Here is a 21,884-nt window from a genome sequence, read left to right as displayed (position 1 = left end):
TCTCCCTGAGCTTCAGCTGGCTCATCTGTAAAATGAGGATAAAAATACCCTCCCAGGGTTATTGTTAGAAATAAATGTGACAGTTTATGTTTATGTGACAGCGTCGAGTATTATGCCTGGCATGCAGGCACTCAGGAAATGCTTGTAGAGTGAATAAGCAAATGGACTCCAGAACCACCGTCCACTGGAAAAACGAAAAGCCTACTTTGGCTTTTTACACCACACGAATAAAAAGAATAGCAGGACCCCACAGGCCTCCCCAGTGGGCCTCACGTGTGACACGTATCACATAGCACCATCAGGACTCTGCTCATGCCTTCTTTTCTGGCTCCTTTTTTCTGGCTCTTTTCTGGCGCTTCCTTGCATCTCCAGTATCTAGCCCAGGGCCTCTTACAGAGTAGGGGAGGTGACCTGAAAACCCTCCTGTTACAAAACATCTGGACATGCTGGATGCAGTCTAACAAATGTTCTTTTCAATGCAAAGCTGAACTCACAATAAGAAAGGGAAAACCCGAGGGCCCAAGAGGGTAGGGAGCTAAAAGCCTGAGCAGGGGGTGAGGCTGTAGGGCCAGAGCTTTCGTGCCTGCGTGGGAACAGAAGACCCTTAAAGGGCCAGCACCCCAGAGAAAGGGGAGACTCGGAAGGGTCTGACGAGCAAGGCAGGGAGAAGAGGACCATGTCTGCTCACCCGGGGCTCAGGATGGAAACAAAAACATGACCCGCTGAAAATCTGTAACCTCAGATTCACTTTCACGTGGGTTTGGAGCTCAAATGGACATCACCTGTGTGTTCAGGAGCCCTCACGCTAAGAACTCGGTATTAACAGTATTTGTGGGCCGGTGAAGCCATCGGGACGTACTTTCATCCGAGAACGTACAGGGTTCTCACACACACAACCTCGCTAAAGATGAGTTTATAATCCAAGATGACAGAACATACGAGGAAACGGCCCACCACGAGCAAGAGGAGGCTGACGCCACGCGACGCTCAGAGAGGGCGGAGGAGGTGACGCCAGCCTGACCTCCTTTTAGAAACAGGGAAAGGAGGGAGTCCCCCAAACGAGGTGGCTTCTCAGCAGCACGACGGAATTCTGAGCTGTGCCTCAAGCCTCCTGGTCCAAACGCCCCAGGCCGGGCTGTCCCGGTCAGTCGGAACTAAACCAACCAAACTGGTGGCTTTGACGAGGGGGCCCAGAGCCTCAGATGTTCCCACCGGGACCGAGGACGGGGCCGCACTCGGCGGGGAGGAGGCCCAGCAGTTCCCAGAGGAGCCGCCAGGTGACTACTGGAGCCTCAGTCGTACTCCCACGGGAGGGCCGGTCCGCCCCCCACCCAGACCCCGAGTCACTGAGTGCCCCCGGGCATTTCAGATACACCAGGGCCCCATTAGCACAGTGACCCAACGGACGGGTCCCACCAGGCGCAGGCCCCAGGGCAGCCACAGTAACTTAGGTTTGAAGGAAAGGGTCTCCCCACCAGACCCTCCCGGCCACATTCCATCTCCCTCCTCAGAGTCCGGCAGAGGGGGGAGGCTCTGGGGCACGCGGGGTGGGACGAGGGCTTTTCTGCACCCACACTGGGGCCACCCCTCTCTGGCCCCCACACGCCACCTGCATCAGATGCTGGGCCCGGGCACACAGGTTCACGGCCTTCCACCCTCCCTACCCCCTTTCCAGGGAAACCGAAGCGGGCAGGACATTCCTTCCTAGAGGAAGCACCGATGTACTTAAGGATGAAAATGGTACTTCAGGGATCGAAGTGGGAGAAGAATTTCCGCCAAAAAAAAGACTGGCCAAGAAAAGCAGCCCTGACAGAAATCTAAAGCCCAGACGATCCTGTGATTTTAAACAGGGACCCTCCCCGGCTTGGCCCTTTACTTAGGAGACAAAGAAATCAGAACTGTGAAGCCAACCAGCAGAGAAAACGCCCCAGAACAATGCTGCCGGCCTGTGAGGGGCAGTCCCGGGCGGAGGGAGGCGAGCAGGGCAGCCAGAGGAAGAATGACTCACTGCTCTGAGAACAGTCTTTTCCAGACCTCGGGCCAGGCAACCGCCCAGGGAGGCTGGGCCGGGGCCCCTCGGAGCTCAGCACAGCACACCGAGTGTGGGCTCGCCCCCAGATCCCACCCGCCAGTGGGCCTGCTGTCTGGGGGGGCAGACTTTGAGATCCTCTGTTCTCTCCTGATTCTACAAATCGACCAGGAGCAAGGGAGGCCTCGGCGAGCTGGCGCACCCCCTCCCCTCCCCTGCAGCCTTCCTTTCCAGTGGATGAACGAAAAGCACCACAGGAAGAGAGAGCAGCATGCAGTCCTGACACAGCCAGCTGCTACCCAGACCCACTGGTCCTTCAGGGACACCCACTGCTGAGGTTCTGCCCCAGGCAGCCTGTGTGTCAGGAGGCGGCCCTTACCTGAGCCCCGGCCTCAGAGGCGCTCCCGTGCGGCGCTCCCGCTGCGTGCTGAGCTGCAGGTTAAACTGTGAAGGGAGGCATCCCGGGAAGCCAGGAACCCTCCCGCCCTGCCTTCCCAGTACAGCGTTTTGTCTCCCCTGAGCGATGAACAGTAGCTGAGAGCTAGACTAAAGGTAGGAGGTCGACATTCTTATTAAATTATCAGTTGGCCCATCTACAACCCCATCACCCTGCCTGGATCAATGCAGAGAGAAATGTCTGAATTCAACACCAAGATCAAACTGGTTATTTCGTGGAGGGAGGGATTTAGGGTCGATTTTTACTTTCTTTTTCCAACTTTTATGTATGGCTTATTTTTTTTTAAATGATCATCTATGATGTCCATAAAAACAAGCAATTCATTACTTTAAAAACTGTTGAAGGTTGGAACAAGAAGAGGCATTTGCAGTCTACTTATTCCCTCTCACAACAATATTGAGTGAGCACCTAGTACACACCAGGAACTGTGCTTGGGGGGATAGCAGTGAGCACGGTGTCTGCTCCCAGCAGCTCGGGGGCCAGTATGAGGGAGAGGCAAGCAGCAGAGAATACACAGCTCAAGAAAACGCCACAGCAACACGCGTGGTGCAGCAGACACAAGTGCGGGGGGGGTTCTCTGCGGAGGTGACATTTAGGTGGAGACTCGGATGGCACGGGATGTCAGGGGATGGAGCACTGCAGCAGAGGAAGCACCCCTGCAAAGCCCAGGAGGCAGGAGAGCCAGGAGAGTTAGAGGAACAGTGGGGCTGGGGCCAGTGAGCCCGATGGATAAGGCCAGCAGCACCCAGAGCACAGGAGTGAGGAAGAAGAACCACTTCAGCGCGAGCACGACAGGGGATTTGAAGCAGGGGATGCGTGATTTGGTTTATGTTCTAAAAAGATCTGTCTGGCTGGGCAGACAATGGATTGGGGTGAGCGGACACAGGAGTGGAAACGGCCTCCTTCCAGAAGTGGTCCAGCAAGAGATGATGGTGGCTTGGATTACAGCTCAGGGCCTCCTGACCGTGGCACTAGTGACACCTGGGGCCAGACTGTCTTTGCTGTGGGGACTGTCCTGGGCACTACAGGACATTCAGCTGCATCGCTGGCCTCGACCCACTAGATGCTGGTAGCACATTGTCAAGCATCCCCTGGAGAGACCCACGGGCCCGGGGGCAGAGGTGGAGGCAGAGAGCGGGCGACAGACGCTCCACGTGCTGGTGGCAGTGGGTGGGGGAACCTGCCGATGAACTGACCGGAGAGCGAAAGAGAAGAATCGAGAACAAGTTCATCGTAACAGAAACACAGGATTTTAAAAACTAGCTGTTTTCACTCCTTTTACAAAACGACCCTCTCTTCTTCAGTCACCTTCACTCCACGCAGAATGGCCTGGAGGGAGCAGGTGAGGGCTGAGAGCCACACGATGTATCAGGACCCGGGGTCACTGGAACTTTCCAGGCTCCCTTGGTCTCTACCTCCTGCTGGAGCTGCTGAGTGGAGAGCTGGCTGTCACCGTGGTAAAAGCCTGTCATAAACGCCCCCAGAAAAGCGGGGCAGCTCCAGACTAACGAGCATCATTTCTAAGCCCTGGGCGGCCCAGGAGAAGCCAAGAGACAGCACTGAGCCTTGCACACTCTGGAAGTGGGGGGAAATCCCTTGGCTGTCGGCCTGCGAATCTGGTGAAACTGGGTCACAGCTGGGGTGGACAGTGGGGTGAGGCAGAAAGGGCAAAAGTGATTCAGAGATGAGGCAACGCTTCTCCTGCAAGAGCAGTTAAATGTCCGTGGGACCCGAGGGCTGTTCTGCTTCACGGCAGCTCGGGGTCTCCAGAGGCCACGAAAACCAAACACCCAGTGGCTGGGAGAGGCCTGAGCCCAGTGGTACCTAGACTTCCCGGGGCCGCACGTGTGCTGCACAAAGGTAGGGGGCGCTACTCACACAGACCACACACAAAGTCTGCCCCAGGGGGAGTAGAGTATAATGTGGCAGGCCTGCTCCAGAGCACAGAGGCCTTGGGCCCTGCGTTTAAAATTCCTATTGTTCTGTGATTAAATGATAATAGAAATAAAGATAACATACAAAAGGGCATGCTGAGTCCCGCTTTGAGAATATGGATTCAGTGTTCAGCCCGCAAGGGGGTGAGAGGTCAGGGGAGGCAGGGAAGGAAGCTTCTAGGAGGTCACAGGGTTGCTGAATTTTCCAAGCCCCGGGCCTGGATTTCTCACAGGACAATTCTAGCTCCTGAGGAAGAGACCGGGTTACAGACAGGAGGTGCTCCAGGTTGGGGGGGATGGAGGGGATTAAAGACTTCCTAGGATGACAGCCTTGTTACAAAGAACCCCGAAGGGCTGTCCACATTCCTTTGTACGAAGAAATTTTGCTGTATCAAAGGTTGCTTGAAATAAGAGTATTCTTGTGCAAAAGGAGAGGCGAGTCAACTGTCTGGTCCTCCAGGCATTTGTAGAAACAGCGCTGACTCTCACGGGACCTGATGTGCACGCGGGGGGATGCTGGCCGAGCCTCGGGAGGCCAGTGTGGTGCAACAGAACCAGACCCTCACGTCCAAGGCCTGTCCACTTCAGAACCACGTGACCATGGGGCGACTGTGAAATCTGAGCTTGGATTTCTTCAATCCATAACACAGATAACGGAATGAACATAAAACTTAGCTCAGGGGACAGCACCATGCGAGGGCCCTAGGACGGAACACAGAGCTATGGAGCTATATGCTGTCATCACCGTGACATTACATCATAACGATAACAAGTGTTTACTTTTGGACCAGAGGACGCTCCCCAGCTATCAAATAGCACCTAAACCATTGACCCCTCTCTCACGGCGATAACATGGCAGCCCGGGCCCCAGCCATCAGCAGTCCCTAGGACCACTCACCGTCACCACCACGTAGAAGCACCAGATCACCGAGCTGAGGTGAAAGACGACCAGCTGTCCAGATTCATTGAACTTGCTGTGCTTGACCTTGGAGAGATGAAGCCGTTTGCTGATTTTCTAAAGAATAAAGAGAATCCTGCATGTTAACATATGAGTGTATAGGTAACGGCAGGTTTCAAACTCCTGTTTTCTCCCCACAAAAGGGCTGAAGTTTGAAGCCAGCCTCATCCAAGTTATTTCGTGGAAGCCTCGTGTGTGCATATAGTGTTTAGTTTAAGGCAAGCATCTTGAGAAAGCAGCGAGATTAATGTCTTTAGCTGAGATGTAAAGAAAACATCCCCCAAGGGTTGCTGTGTTCGACCCTTGAGGACACCGTGTCGTCATACTTCAGGCAGCTCCCTCCCGTGTAATAAACACTGTGGTCCCACGTGCTACGAAGGCTTTGAGGGGGGACGGAGACCAAACTGTGGTGCAGGAGATCCAGTTGCTAGGTCCAACCAGGGCCTCCACACAAAGCGGAGGCCTCAGAGCTGCAGCCGCTCCACCCGCCGAATCCCCCCAGCTTCCCATCTCGGAATCCAGACACGTCACTCACATCTAAAATGTACTCCTGCACCACAGCGTGCAGGATGATGGTGATGAAGATGTAGAACAAGACCGTGACCAGGTCCTTCGGCCCGTAGTGGTAGTGCACCGTCTCGCCATCTGTGGAGGCAACGAGAGTCACGTCAGCACCCCTGGGTGAGGAAGTGCTCTGGGACCCAAAACTGAAAGGAGATCTGGAGCAGAATGTGCCATCAAATGCTTCCCTTTGGCTGTAACCCAGACTGAGAAGAGTTTCTTCCCGAGAACCCCACCCACCCTCTGGACTTGGCCCTTGGGAGCACCAGTGCGGAGGGGAAAGGACAAGCCGGCACACGGCATATCATGACGATGTCTCCTGATCTGGGCAGGAAGGCACAGTGGCTGCAGCCAGCAGTTGGAGACAGCCAACCTTCATCATTCCCTGGCTGTGTGGCTATAGAAAAGTGACCAACCTCTCTGAGCCGTAATCGCCTTCCCTGTAAAAATGGGACTGCAGTTATACTTCATCGAGAAAGCATGATGCAGGGTTAAGAGTGTGGACTCAGGACTTCCCTGGTGGCACAGTGGTTAAGAATCCGCCTGCCAATGCAGGGGACATGGGTTTGATCCCTGGTCCAGGAAGATCCCACATGCCGCAGACTAACTAAGCCCATGTGCCACAGCTACAGAGCCTGCGCTCTAGAGCCCGTGAGCCACAACTACCGAAGCCTGCGCGCCTAGAGCCCGTGCTCTGCAACAAAGAGAAGCCACCACAATAAGAAGCCCATGCACCACAACAAAGAGTAGCCCCTGCTCTCCACAACTAGAGAAAGCACGCAGCAATGAAGACCCAATGCAGCCAAAAATAAAAATAATTAAAAAAAAAAAAAGTGTGGACTCGGAAACCTGAGCTTGTATCAAAGCTCTGTCATTTATTTCCTCCCTCTTTGTTTGTTTTTTTTTTGATATTGATGATTTTTTTTTTTTTTTTTTTTTTTGCCATACTGCGTGGCTTGTGGGATCTCAGTTCCTGGACCAGAGATTGAACCCAGGCCATGGCAGTGAAAGCCCGGAATCGTAACCACTAGGCCACCAGGGAACCCACAACTCCCTCTTTTTCAAAAAAATTCAAGTATAGTTGATTTATAATATTGTGTCAGTTACAGGTGTACAGCAAAGTGGTTCAGTTATACATATATATATTTTTAGATTATGTTCCATTACAGGTTATTACAAGATATTGAATATAGTCCCCTGTGCTATCCATTAAATGCTTGTGCTTGTCTATTTTATATATAGTAGTGTGCATCTATTAATCCCATACTCCTAATTTATCCCTCCCCCCACCTTGCCCTCTGGTAACTAACTATAAGCTTGTTTTCCATGTCTATCTGTTTCTGTTTTGTAAATAGATTTAATTGTATTATTTTTTAGATTCCACATATGAGTGATATATTTGTCTTTGTCTGACTTACTTCACTTAGTATGATATTCTCTAGGTCCGTCCATGCTGCTGCAAATGGCATTATTTCATTCTTTTTTATGGCTGAGTAATATTCCATTGTGTGTGTGTGTGTGTGTGTGTGTGTGTGTGTATAAAACATCTTCTTCATCCAGAAAAAAAAAAAAAAAAAAGGATGAAAACTTTAATTCAAAAAGATACATGCATCCCAATGTTCACAGCAGCACTATTTACAAGAGCCAAGACGTGGAAGCAACCTAAGTGTCCATCAACAGACAAATGGATAAAGAAAATGTCTTTTATTTCCTATGTGACTCTGGAGCACCTCTGACCTTTCTGTGCCTCAGATTCCTCATCTGTAAAATGAGGATAACAGCAGTTCCTGTACTGCAGGGTTACTGTGAGAATGAGGTGACTTCAAAAACGCAAAGTGCTTACTTAGAATAGCATCTGGTGCATAGTAAGTGCTACACATGTATTTGCTATTATTTTTGTTGTTGTTGGGCTATTGTGAGGATTAAACGAGATAATCTGTATGCAAGATGCTTATCAGTGCCTATAACCATGGGTAGACATGCACTAAATAGTAGTTTATTAAAATATTATTTAGTAGTAATAAATTAGATGGAATCCCAGGTATCTAAGTCTTGTAAAGCTCTGCTACTACAGCCTCTCTCTCCACGGACAGAGGAGGATTCGTGCCTTCGTTCCAGTTGGCAGGCCTGGATCCCTGGTGCTCTGTGGCCCACCCTCCCCCAAGCAGACACACTGGCCCCCTTTCCAGCTGTGCTGCCTTCGTGCTGAGTCACACACGAGTCATCTCTCTTTGCTGGGATGCGTTTACCAGAAGGCAGGCCAGGGTGGGTGAGTTTCAGGGTGGCTGCAGAGCGAAGCAGAGCTGATTATGTCACTCTGGGAGTCAACCCATGACCCCGCCACCCTGGACTGGGAGAATGCACTGGTGGGCGGTGGGGGGGGGGGCGTGGGAGGGGGCAGTAAGGACATGGAGCGCATGAACTTTGAGATCAGACAAGCTTCCCCTTTTCCTCTCCCTCCTACCTTCCACAAAGACCCTACTCTGTGAGAGCCACCGGGCTAATTATTGAAACACGCTGCCCCAGCTTCAGAGAGCACAGACCAGTGGGGAGACTGACAAATAAATGTACAATGACCTACACACAGGCAGACAGCCACATGGTGCCAAGAGGTAAACACAGCCACACAGCGAGCCAAGGCAAGCGAGGGCCGACTCCAGCTGGGGCAGCCCCTCAGGGTAAACAGGAAGATATAGAAACTTGAGAACAAGCTGGGGTAGTCAGGTGCGGGGAGGAGGGCATCCTGGGCAGAGGACGCAGCATCTGCTAAGGATGCAGGCAAGGAGGATGCAGTGCTGCAGGCGGCCAGGGTACCACGTCAAAGGGTGTGGACTTTATCCTGAAGGCAATGTGGAAACATCAGAGAATTCAAACTCAATAGGAAAATGAGCAAATTTGGGCTTCAGAAAGTTTACTCTGGCAGCAGTAAACAGCATCGTGCCTGGAGGTAGACACCAGTGATGCAGGTAAGGAACCACAGGGACCTGAATTAAAGGGGAAATGGGAACAGGGAGGGAGGAGGGCCATCAGCGACAGAGACCTGGTAAGACTAGGTGACTGACCTGGGATGGGGCTGAGATCAGGGAGGGGAATCAGCACCGAGGACCGAGGAGGAAACATGGGAGAAAGGGAAGAGATGGGCGTATGGGTCAGCCTCTCCTTCCTGCCCTTCCATCATGAGGCTGGCATTACCCTTTCCCTGCCTTCTTCATAAGGGAGGATCAAAGGAGACGAATTAGATGGCAGCATATTTTGAAACTACAAAATAACTAAACACATGCAAAGTTTCACCATCGAGACCAACATTATTAGGCAAAATAGGATTTATGCTCAATCAAACAAGCATGGTCCAAAAGTAGTTAAATAACATGTCAAGACTTTGAATTATCCATCTTAAAGCCTCTTCAAGTCACCTCCATTCTTCACCCCATATACTATGGTTCCAAAGAGATGTGACCAGAGCCTTAAAACCTTCTTGAAACAAGAATGGATGGATAGACTAATACATTCTTTTTTTCCTTTGCTGATGAGAGCTCCTTGCATGTTTATTCATCCACTAATAAACCACGTGCAGGGCCCCATGCTGGGTGCTGGGGGACAGCAGGGTACGAGGTGGGCATGGCCCTGCCCTCTCGGAGCTTAGCCAGTGCACACCAAATTCTCTATACCTAAAAACCAGAGGCCAATAACAACAGCAACAACAAAAACAAAAAACAACCAGACTGAAAATGGGCAAAGATTTGCAGCAATATGGATGGACCTAGAGATTATCATACTAAGTGAAGTGAGTCAGACAAAGACAAATATCATATGGTATCACTTATATGTGGAATCTAAAATATGATACAAATGAACTTATGTACAAAACAAAAACAGACTCACAGACACAGAGAACAAACTTATGGTTACCAAAGTGGAGAGGGAGAGGAGGGATAAATTAGGAGTTTGGGATTAGCAAATACAAACTACTATAGATAAATAAACAACAAGGTCCTACTGTATAGCACAGGGTACTATCATTAGGGAAATGTAGATCAAAACCGCAATGAGATACCACCTCAAACCCATGAGAATGGCCACAATTAAAAAAAAAAACAAAACCAACCAAACAAAAAACAGAAAATAACAAGTGTTGACGAGGGTGTGGACAAATTGGAACCTTCGTGCACTGTTTGTGAAAATGTAAAATGGTACAGTCACTATCAGAAACAGTATGATGATTCCTTAGAAAACTAAAAATAGAACTACCAGATGGTCCAGCAATCCTACTTCTGGATACAGACTCGAAAGAACTGGAAGCAGGATCTTGATGAAATATCTGTACACCCATGTTCATAGCACTATTCACAACAGCCAAAGGTAGCAACTACCCAAGTGTCTATCAACAGATGAATGGAAAGACAAAATGTGGTCTACACATACAACAGAACATTATTCAGCCTTAAAAAGGAAGGAAATCCTGTCACATGCTACACAGAGATGAACCTAAAGGACATAATGCTAAGGGAAATAAGCCGTCACTAAAAGACGAATACTGTATGATTCCATCACAGGAGCTTCCCAGAGGAGGAAAACTCACAGAGACAGAAAGAACGGTGGTTGCCAGGGGCTGGGGGCAGGGAGCATTGCGAGTTGCTGTTTAATGGATACAAAGTTTCAGTTTTGCAATGAAGAGTTCTGGAGATTGCACAACAGTGTGAATGTACTTAACACTACTGAACTGTACATTCAGATGATTGATGGTCCATATTTCACAGTATGTGTATTTCACTATAATTTTAAAAAAACACCGGCGGCCAGGTGTGATCAGTGCTGTGAGGTGGGCAGGACATGAGGAGGGGCAGGGCCCTGGGGAGGAAGGGTCACTGAGGTGGCGCGGGCCAGAGAGCTGGTGAGGGCGGAGTGGTCTGGGCCGAGGCACCCGGGGAAGATCCTGCTGGACAGAGGACTGGCGTGACCTGCAGAGCAGGGGTGGGCAAGCCATGCCACGGGGGGCTCCCCCGACAGGTCGTGGTTAAGACACGCTTCCAAAGGCAAGGGAAGGTTCTGGAGGACTGAGTCACAGACGCACTCTTCCTGCCAGACGGATGGGCTAGGGGACCGGAATGGGGCCGGGAGAGCAGTCAGGAGGCACTCACACGAGCCCAGGCTGGCGGGCGGGAGCGCCCTGCACTCAGATGGTGGCAGTGTGGTGGAGAAGACAAATTCGGAGAGGTGTGGCTGATGGAACCAAAAGGACCAGACCAGCTGGCAGACTGGCCGTGGAGAATGACCCTAAAGCTCCCTCTGGAATCTGTCTGTCCTCTGCAGCCCCCACGGTTTCAGAATGCTTCAACGTGCTGTCTCATTTGATCCCTGTAACCACCCATGGGGTGGGCAGAGGGGATGAAGAAACAGGGTTCACAGGGTAAAGGGACAGGGGCCATTTCTCAAGTCTCCCAGTGTCCGACGGCCCAGCCCAGCCCCCAAAGCCACCTCACATCCTCCCCCCCCGGCCCTGCCCCCGCCCCCCTACTAGTAAGAAGCTGCTCCTTTGATCTCCTTCTCCCTACAACAGAACAAGCAGCGTCACATCCAAATACTCACAAGCTGTGCTCTGATTCATGCAGGTTCCCCTTGTCTGCTACCTTCCTGCTTTTGAGCAGGGCAGGAAAGTAGATTGGTTTGGCCCCTTCTGCTTGCCACAGAGCTGTGGAGGAGGTTGGAACTTTGTGTTTTTCCAAGAGGCTATAAACAAATGGATATTTTTGGATTTTTTTTCTTTTTAAATTTTTGGCTGCTCACTAATTCCTATAAAAATCCTCTCACTCCCCAAGTTAGAGCTCTGACCCTTTAAGCAGTGCCCCTATCCTGCATGAGCTCTCAAAAAGAACGGCGATGGTCTGGCAGTGAGCGACTGTGATTTTTTAGAAGAGTGTGTTTCAGCACATCTCTGAGCTCTTAGACCAGAGAAGTGATTCCGGCCCTGAGTCACAGCAAAACGCCCGCAGAGACCAGGTGGGGAATGCAATGAGCAAAGTGGTCCAGGCGTCTTAAGATAAATCCTTTCAACACAGAGGCCGCTGCACTGAACAGGGAACGGTCTTCAGTGCCACAATATGCTCCCCACTGTTTTTCCTTAGCTCTAGGGCCCTCTTGGTCTGTCTTCCACATTTCCACTTTGCAAGAGAAACAAGTTTAAGATCCACCTCCATTTCAACCTTACTAAAAGAAAAACAATTCAAACTGGGATACATGGTGGCTGCCAGGCAGTCTCAATGCCGAGAAGACATTAGAGAGGAGTGGAGACTTTGGCAAAGTGCAGAATACATGTCCCAAGGGGTGAAGAAAGGAGTGGGGAAGGCCCTGGGAGGGGTGTGGCCCCATATTTCAAAAGCAAAGAGAGAAATCCCTACGTCAAATCATCTGATTTTTAAATGCTGGTGACTAATTCCAAACTTGTAAAAACACTTTATGGGCCAACACCAAACTGGCTAAAGAAAATATGCACACAAGCCAACTCTGACCAAAGGCCACCAATTTGCAATCCCCAGCCCAGATGACCCCTGACACCTCCCAACACCCATATTCTGTGAGCCCTCTTTCCTATGCACCACCATGGAGTAGGTCAGTATATCCCCCGGAGGGGTTAACCTCACCCTGGAAGGAGCACCTTCAATAACGACCCACCCTCTGTGGATGTCATCCTGTCTTCCGTCAAAAGTGACACTTGCTTTGTTTATCTCTGATCAAAGTTTAAAAAGAGAGTCAACGTGATCACTAAGAACCTGGCTGCCCTGACAGCCTCAGGTGGAGCCGCCGGCCCTTTGGGAGCGGCACTCTTACTGGCCTCCTGTCTGCTTTCCTATGACTAACAGACATTTTCTTGTTTCCCCTGGTGTCACCTGTAAGCAGCTTCTCCCGCATGCCTTCACAGGTCCCGTCTTGTCCGGATACAGCTGTGCAGTCTCTGACCTCCTCCCCGGGACCTGAGCTGGCCCGTGGCCACCTGTGGCTGACGCCCCATCTGCTCTTCACATCCCCTTAAAGTCTGGCCACCTGCCAGTGAGGCTTCTGCCTTTGTCCGAACACCTGGTGGCTTATAGAGCGTCACTGCACACGTGGATGCCTCCTTTCTCTCCCGGCTTCCTTCCTAAGCCCTGCAAACCTGGATTTGTGAGTTACTTTCTGTTGGTTTTTGTGCTTTTGGCCAACTCTGTTTTCCCATTATTTTGAATCTTTTACAATATATATAAATCCAGAACTTAGATATGAAAAAATACCATAAGCAAAATCAAAACGCAAGTGATGACCAAGGGGAAAATGTTTACAATTCGGATCATAAACAAAGGCTTATCTCGCTAATGTATGAAGAGCACCTAGAACCTAAGGATGAAAAGATAACCCAACAGAAGAATGGGCAAAGGGTATGAACGGACAGTTCACAGAGAAGAGAAACACAGATGGCCCTTATACATTGAAAAGGATGCTCAACCTCACACAGAAGAGAAATGAAGGGACTTCCCTGGTGGTCCAGTGGTAAAGAATCCACCTTCCAATGCAGGGGATGGGGGTTCGATCCCTGGTCGGGGAACTAATATCCCACATGCAGCAGAGCAACTAAGCCCGTGCGCCACAACTACTGAGCCCACGCTCTAGAGCCCACACGCCTCAACTAGAGAGCCTGCGTGCCTCAAACTGCAGAGCCCACGCACTATGGAGCCCGCATACCGCAACTAGAAAGAGAAAACCCACACACCACAACTAGAGAGAAGCCCGTGTGCCGCAACTAAGACCCGACGCGGCCAAACATAATAAATAATAAATAAAATAAAATAAAAATTAAAAAAAATATGCCGGACTTCCCCGGCGGCACAGTGGTTAAGAATCCGCCTGCCAACGCAGGGGACATGGGTTTGAGCCCTGGTGGGGGAAGATCCCACATGCCACGAGCAACTAAGTCTGTGCACCACAACTACTGAGCCCACGTGCCACAACTACAGAAGCGCGTGTGCCTAGAGCCCATGCTCCGCAACAAGAGAAGCCCCCGCTCTCCATGACTAGAGAAAGCCCGTGCGCAGCAACGAAGACCCAACACAGCCAAAAATAAATAAATAAATAAAGTTATTAAAAAAAAAAATGCCACTCTTCTCAGTAACATTCTGTTTAAAAAAAAGAAAGAAAAGAAAAAACTATTTAAAAAAGAAAAAGAAGAGAAATGAACTACAGCTACAATGAGATACCATCTCATCCCTATCAGATTGGCAGCAATCCAAAGCTTGACGCACACTCTTGCTGAGGCTGCGGGGAAACAGGCTCTCTCTCACACTGCTGGTGGGATGCAGAATGGACCACCTCTTCGGAAGGGCAATTTGGTAATTTCCATCGCGATTACAAATGCATCAGCCCTTGGATGGGGCAATTCCACTTCTGGGAATTTATCACACAGCCGTACCTGCCACGTTCAAAATGACACATGCACAAGGTTGCACACAGCAGCATGGTTTCTGACAATAAACTGATGGAAACAACCCAAGAAGTTTTCATCTACGGAGGACCGGGTAAACAGACCAGAGTTACAGACACTGGGGCTTATAACACACAGTTGTAACACGCTGTGGTTGTGGACCACAGTGCCAGCCTCTCCGTGGATCCCAGGGGTACACACTGCTGCATGTATGTCCACTCCAGGACCAGTGAATCAGAAACTTGGGCATGACCCAGGGATCTGTGCTTAAATTCCCCAGGGGATTCTGACGCACGTACTGATATAAAAAATGGAGCCATTTTTAAAAATCAGGGAGAAATGAAGGGCAAGAACAGGTAAAACTAATCAGGAAACGTGAAAGCAGAAGAGCGGTTGCTTTGGGAGGGGGTGTTGACTGGAAGGGCATGAGAAAGTTGGGAAGGCTGTCTCCCGACCTGGTGCCCACAGATGTAAAAATTCATCACACTGTGCCCTTAAGAATGTGTGTGCTTTACTACTGTATAAACCACTTAGTCTGTGGTACTTTATCATGGCAGCCCTAGCAAACTAATACACACACACACACACACACTCTCCCTCCCTCTCTCTCCCAGGCTGCCCGGAGAATTAAAGAATCTGCAGAGTTACCATTTTAACCCCAGACTGCATGATTTGTAATCTATTTTCTCCAGCTTTATAGAACGTAGGAAGACAAGTATATTTTTATGATGTAAAAATGTAGCAAAAAATGAGAGATGTAGCAAAAATGAGAGATGCATTAAAGAGAATTTGGAAATAAAAGTGCCCAGCCTCTACGTAGTTTTCCTGATGTACCATTCCTTTTTATAAGGCTATGTAACCCAGCCTGTGGCCTTCAAGAAAGAAATATCTCAGCAACTCCTGGTGCCAGGCCCACACTCAGCCCCTCCACTGTTTCTAAGTCTGAGGCTTCTACTTACAACTGGCCTGGGCAGACAACATGCAGCGCCAGGCGGAAGGTGTGAACTTTTTGTTAATTCACTGAGAGCCATAAAGAGGAAACAGCTCCTCGAGATCACATACCAAAAAATGTCTAAAATCACAGCCTTTTTTTTTTAACTTGGATAAAAATAACATCAACAAGTTCATTGTTAAATTAAGGACAAAAATTATTTCAGTAAGAACAACGGAGTAAGAAAAAAACATGATCCTGGCCAGACAGGAGAAGAAAAGATTTGATCAGGAGAAATGGGAGTGCGGGGGAGGGGAGGCAGCTGTTCAAAGATGCTACCGGCCTGGTCAGCTTCAGGCTGGTTAACAATTAGCCACAGTGACTCAACCCAGTGGTTCTTGCTTAAACCTCTAGAAGCTCCACGTGGGATAAATTCTCCAGGCTGTAACAGGCGATTGGACAAAAATCAAGTGTAGGTGGGAAGGGGACACACTTCCAAGGTGCTGTTACCTGGAGGTGACCTCTTACGGTTCCTCCACTTTCCTGCACGACTGTTATACTTAGATAATAACTGCTATGGTCTGAATGTTTGTGTCCCCTGCCAAGTTCACATGTTGGAATTCTAACCCCCAAAGATGATGGTATTAGTGGGTGGGGCCTTTGGGGAGGTGTTTAAACCATGAGGATGGAGCCCTCATGCATGGAATTAGTGCCCTTATAAAAGAGGCTCCAGAGAGCTCCCTTACCCGCCCACCACATGAGGACACAGCAAGAAGTCTGTGACCTGGAAGAGGGTCCTCACCTGACCAGGCTGCACCCTGATCTCGGACGTCCAGCTTCCAGAACCGTGAGAAGTAAATTTCTGTTGTTTATAAGCCACCCAGTCTGCAGTATTTTGTTATAGCAGCCTGAACAGACTAAGAAAGTTTAATAAGTAGTTTCTGCTTACTGAAAAAATAAAAGTTCAAGTCCAGGGCTGGCTATAAGCCCCACTCTTCCTCAGATGCCAACCAATACAGTGAGGGCACTGAAGACTCTGGTTTATTTTCTCTTATTCATACAGACAGGACCTTAGGGCCAAAGGGGATCTTGGCAGCTGTTTGGCCCGAGGGACCAGGATGGACCCAGATCTCTGCCTTCCTCAATGGGTCCCCTGGGCCATGCCCACCATCCCGTTTGGCAACCCAACCTTCCCACAGCTCCCCTGGGCCCTGGTGCTGCATGGGGTGTGAGCAGCCCAGACCCTCCTCTGCCCTTACTGCTGTATCCTTGGGAATGTCCAGCAACTCTCTCCCTTGGTATAAAAGGACAAGGCCAGGCTCTGTGAGTCTCAAGTCTCTTGTAGCTGGACAGACCACAGGTCCGGGTTGGGCAGCTTTCGTCTGTAATCAAGTCAGGTTTCCTCCTCTGGAGCCCCTGTCGTCCACCTGTCTCTTCCCTTTTTGTCCCCCACAAGCTCATCTTACAAACAGGGGCTCGGTTTGATATGTGATGCCAATCTTCCAAGTACATGATACAAGCACAAGACAAGACTAACTCCTACCAGCTAGCAAGGGAACAAAACACACTCTGAGCCCTGGACAAAGGCCTTCGCTGAATGAGGCTTTAAAACCATCTGTCTGAGGTTGTTTTGATGGGGCCGTGTGTCTCATCTTGGAAGGGCTGTGACAACAAGGGCCACGCTATGGTGTGGGAGGGTCCCGGGCTTTTCATCTCCAGCTGCTAAATGCTACACGGCAGCTGGTGGTGATAAAACCACTGGGACCAACAGAGCCAGGTGATGGGTCCCTGTTCCCTTTGCTTACTGTGAAACCAACCCTTCTCTCAAAGAGGCCCCTCGCGCCCAGCCTTCTCGCTCTAGGTGCCCAGGAACACCCAGGTGCCCGTGACTTCTGGGCAGCAGCAGCCCAGCTGGAAACCAAATCCACCCATGATAGTCCCCCCTCCCCCGCTCCTAAACAGTTATAGCAAAACCAAAACTGGACAAGAACAGAAAGATGCAAATGAATTACTGGATTTATGGGGTTTCCCTCTCTTACCTTTGGGGTTGGAAGCACAGGGTCATCTGCAAGCCTACTTAGAGCTTTTCACCCAGGGCAGCAGCACTTCAAACACCTGGGGATCTCGTTAACATGAAGGTTCCGGTGCAGAAGGTCTGATGTGGGGCCTGGAGTCTGTGTTTCTAACAAGTTCCCAGGTGATGCTGGTCTGTGGACAACCTGAGTAGCAAGTGCCTCCTGGATTCCTGTCTTGAGGAATCGCTGGGGTTGAGACAGTGACCTTCACCCTCGATTTGACAGGTGGGGATGGAGACCCAGACGCTACATGGTTTGCCCAAGACAACTCAGCAAACTAGTGGCACGACTCAAAAGAACCTGGTATATTTTAGCCTCTCTGGGGTCACCTGTTCTACATCAGAAGGGGAGCCAGCAGCCCATGAGTCTGTCTGTGGGAAGACTCAAGCCTCTATTCTTTGCTGACCTTTTACGGTCTATATACTTCTGGCCATAATAGCAGATACTCTGTGGTATTTCAATCAGAAGGACTTGGAGTGTCTAATGGCAAGACCAGACACGTGACATTTTATTCCTTGCCGGAGCTGGGCTGGGTGTACGGTTGCAGATAAAATACAGGACGGTCAGTGAAACTTGAATTCCAGATAAACAGAGAATACTTTTCTACTGTAATTATGCCCCATATATACTTTGAGATATACTTACACTAAAAAAAGTACTTGCTGTTTATCTGAAATGCCAATTTAACAGGTGGCCTTGGATATTTTATTTGCTAAGTCTGGCAACCCTAACAGGTGGGAATGAGGAGAGACGGGATGTGGTGACAAGAACATTTCCTGCTTAGGGACCTCTCTGGTGGCGCAGTGGTTAAGAATCAGCCTGCCAATGCAGGCGACACAGGTTCGAGCCCTGGTCCGGAAAGATCCCACATGCCGCAGAGCAACTAAGCCCGTGCGCCACAACTACTGAGCCTGCGCTCTAGAGCCCGCGAGCCACAACTACTGAGCCCGCGTGCCACAACTACTGAAGCCCGCGCACCTAGAGCCCGTGCTCCAGAACAAGAGAAGCCACCACAATGAGAAGGCCGCGCACCGCAACAAAGAGTAGCCCCCTCTCGCCGCAACTAGAGAAAGCCCGTGCACAGCAACGAAGACCCAATGCAGCCAAAAATAAATAAATAAAAAAAAATAAATTTGTAAATTAAAAAAAAAGAACATTTCCTGCTTCATCGCTGTTGACCTTAAAGAAAACGCCAAGGACGCTGGCACTGCCCCGAGATGCACAACTTCTGACTGCAACAACTGTACCCATCTCTTCTTTGAGTTCATCTCTCTGAACGGAGCTTAATCTTCTTAACTAGCTATTATAATGTGACAGAATCATGTATTTACAGCTAGTATTATGAGTTGAACCACGTCCCCACAAAATTCTCATGAATTCCTAACCCCCAGCACTTCAGAATGTGAGCTTATTTGGAGTTAGGGTTATTGCAGATGTAAAGAGTTAAGATGACGCCATAGTAGAGTAGAATGGGTCCTAATCCAATATGACTGGTGTCCCTTTAGAAAGGGGAAACGGGACGCAGAGGCTACTATGGACACAGAGTAAAGATTGGTGTCCCGCTGCCACAAGCCAGGGAGCATGGCCCTGCTGACACCCTGATCTTGGACTTGTACAATACGTTACATTTCTGTTGTTTAAGCCACTCACCTTGTGGTATGTTTGTCACCACTGGCCTATAAACACATGCTGGGAGCCGGGAAGAAGATAGTAGAGAAGGAGAGGGAGGAAAGGAAACAGGCAAAAAAACTCATCAGCATTCCCACTGGCTATTTTCTATAGAACTTGAAAACCTCTGCTGAGGGAGGATGAGGGATTTAGAAACAGTAGATCACTTTGTATGAAAACCATTACTGCTCTCCTAAAATTCACATTTTAAACATTGAGTTGAACGAGTTACAGGCCACTTAAAGAAGAAACCTTAGAAATCAGAATTGACCCTGGTTATACAAATAGGATCCATCCCCAAGCACCTGCAGCCTTAAAGCGATTTTGGGGGGAGGGCTTTAAATTCGCAACCTCAACAGGCCTCGGTTAGGAACTGCTTCTTTCCCGTGAGAAATCTGCCCTCCTCTGCAACTTATAAACCAAACATCACCACACTGGGTTTGGTGATCAAGGAGCTCAAAACAAAATTAAACAGGCTACTCTGATTGCACGGTCTCTCTGGATGATCTGCTTGTCCTATTTCAAACAGCCCCAAATGGCAAGATTTAAATAAAAGTCAGGCTATTTAGCAATACTTGATCTTCTCTTTCAGTATGGATTTTATGTCCCTTCACCTCTACCCAGGCCTTCTTCTGGCCTGGAGGAGGATTCTAGGGGTAGAATTGCATAGCCCCACCCGAGAAAAATGCCAAACCTTGCAGGCTCCTGTCACACTGGCCTTCCTTCAGTGACTAGAATGCACCAAGGTGTCTGTGCCTCACTTGAGGCCTTTGCACATGCTGATCCCTATGCCTGGAACGTTCTTTCTTCTGCCCAGACCCCCTCCCTAAACCCCCCTACACCACCTGCACACACACTCGGTTCAAATGGCAGTTTCCCAGAAACACTTGGTCATCACCCTTTCATTTTTCCTTATCACACAACCTTGTATATTTCCTTCACCACCCTTATCACAACTATAATTATTTATTGTTTGCTGTGTGTTATCTATTCTCTCCCTAATAAACAGTAAGTTCCGTGAGTCAGAGATCAGACATGTTTTATAATTACTTTATAGTCCGGCCTGACGCACAGCAGGCACACAAATATTTGTCTGGATTAATCGATTAATTAATTAGTTAAAACAAACAAATTGAGGGCATGATAGGAACTTGGGGGAACGCTCCTCCCGCTCAGAAGCTTTGGGTTCAGCCCTGGAGCAAGAAGCCTTTGCTTCATGCTAAATGAGAGGGAAGCGTTTAGGTATCACTTGTCTCCCAATTTCTCTGGGAAAGTCTTTTTTCAAACTAAAAAAAAAAAATCAACCCTCTGGTCATGATCTGACTTTACAAACAGGCCCTTCCTACAATAAAGGCATGTCCCGCTCACATGTACTTCAACTGCCATGGTCCCCAGGACAATACTTCCTCCCGGTAGTTAACAAAGCAGTGCTGGGGTATGATCTGGCATCCCCTCTAAATTCAGGGACTTCCCTGGCGGTCCAGTGGGTTAAGACTCCGCGCTTCCACTGCAGGGGGCACGAGTTCGATCCCTGGTCAGGAAACTAGGATCCCACGTGCCATGTGGCATGGCAAAAAAAAATTTTTTAATTTAAAAAATAAAAAAAAAAAAAAAAAGGAAATTGACTTCGGGCAGAAATGTAATGAAAATACGAGCACAACCTTTGATAGGTGGACATCTCTTTATAAATTAATAAACTGGCATTTTGACATTAAAAAAAGAAGCCTATGCATTTTATATTTACCAAAAAACAGGATTTATGGGTCATAAGAATTAGATGACCGAGGGTATTTTGGCAATACATATATAAAACCTTTAAATGTACATACTACTCGACCCAGAAATTCCAGTAATAGGAATTTATCCTAAAAAATAATCATGAATGCAGGAAGTCACAAGAATGTTTACTGTAGCACTATAAAAGCTGGAAATATCCAATAATATGGGATTGAATAAATAACTGTAGTAATCCCTATTAATAAATACTCTGTAGCTTTTCAAAATGTCTTATTGAATGGAAGAATACTGAAGGACATGGTAAAAGGGTTCATCATCTGCTAACAGCAAAAAACTGGTTATGACTCAAGATTCCAAAATGCTAACTGTAGTTTTTGGGTGGTGGGGTCATGTGTGATTTTTATCTTCTTATGTTTAGCTGTATTTTATAAATTTCCTGTGAGAGTCATAAATATACTTTGGAAAATGTTTATTTAAAAATAAACTGCAACCAGTCACAAAAGGACAAATACTACATGATTCCACTTATATGAGGCCCTAGAAGAGTCAAATTTATAGAGACAAAGTAGAATGGTAGTTGCCAGCGGGTGGGGGAGGGGAGAATGGGGGGTTATTGTTTAAGAGGTAGAGTTCAGTTCTGCAAGATGAAAACAGTTCTAGAGATGGATGGTGGTGATGGCAGCCCAACACAGTGAAGGTACTTCAATGCCACTGAACTGTACACTTAAAAATGGCTAAGATAGCAAATGATATGTGTATTTTACCCCAATTTTTTTTAAAACCAAAACAACTTAAAGAAAAATTTAAATCCGTAAATCATAAGTACAGCTGGGTCTAGAGGTGTCCTAGTTATTAGGATTGTCAAGAGACAGGAGTAGAGAAGGCTGAATTTGACCTTGGACCACACAGCATCAAACAAGACAGTCTGTGTGCCTGCCAGGCTGGCGTGTGCCTGGGAATGAGCGGGTGTTGCCTTGTCTCCTGACTACGGCGCTGGCCATGGCATTTCCTGTCTCCTCCTTCACGAGCGTGGAATTTTCTCCCTCTCCTGCCAGCGTCCCTCGCTCTGATTCTAGATGAAGGGCCGA

The 21,884-nt window shown here is 48.8% G+C and overlaps 1 protein-coding gene across 5 annotated transcripts in view; it reads right to left on the bottom strand.

Moving 5' to 3' along the window:
* TRAM2 (translocation associated membrane protein 2) overlaps positions 1-21,884 on the bottom strand; it is a 74,435-nt gene that overhangs the window by 12,129 nt on the left and 40,422 nt on the right. For all 5 annotated transcript variants that reach the window (XM_036869207.1, XM_036869210.1, XM_036869209.1 and 2 more), the window contains exons 3-4: positions 5,914-6,023; positions 5,319-5,435 (exon numbers count right to left, since the gene is read on the bottom strand). In XM_036869207.1, the coding sequence (XP_036725102.1) occupies positions 5,319-5,435; positions 5,914-6,023 (227 nt within the window). The remainder of the gene's footprint in view (positions 1-5,318; positions 5,436-5,913; positions 6,024-21,884) is intronic.

Source organism: Balaenoptera musculus, chromosome 11 (assembly GCF_009873245.2).
Source record: "Balaenoptera musculus isolate JJ_BM4_2016_0621 chromosome 11, mBalMus1.pri.v3, whole genome shotgun sequence".
In the NCBI taxonomy this organism is placed as follows: domain Eukaryota; kingdom Metazoa; phylum Chordata; class Mammalia; order Artiodactyla; family Balaenopteridae; genus Balaenoptera; species Balaenoptera musculus.
Note: the sequence above shows the minus strand (reverse complement) of the source record. Positions and strands in the feature narration are given on the sequence as shown.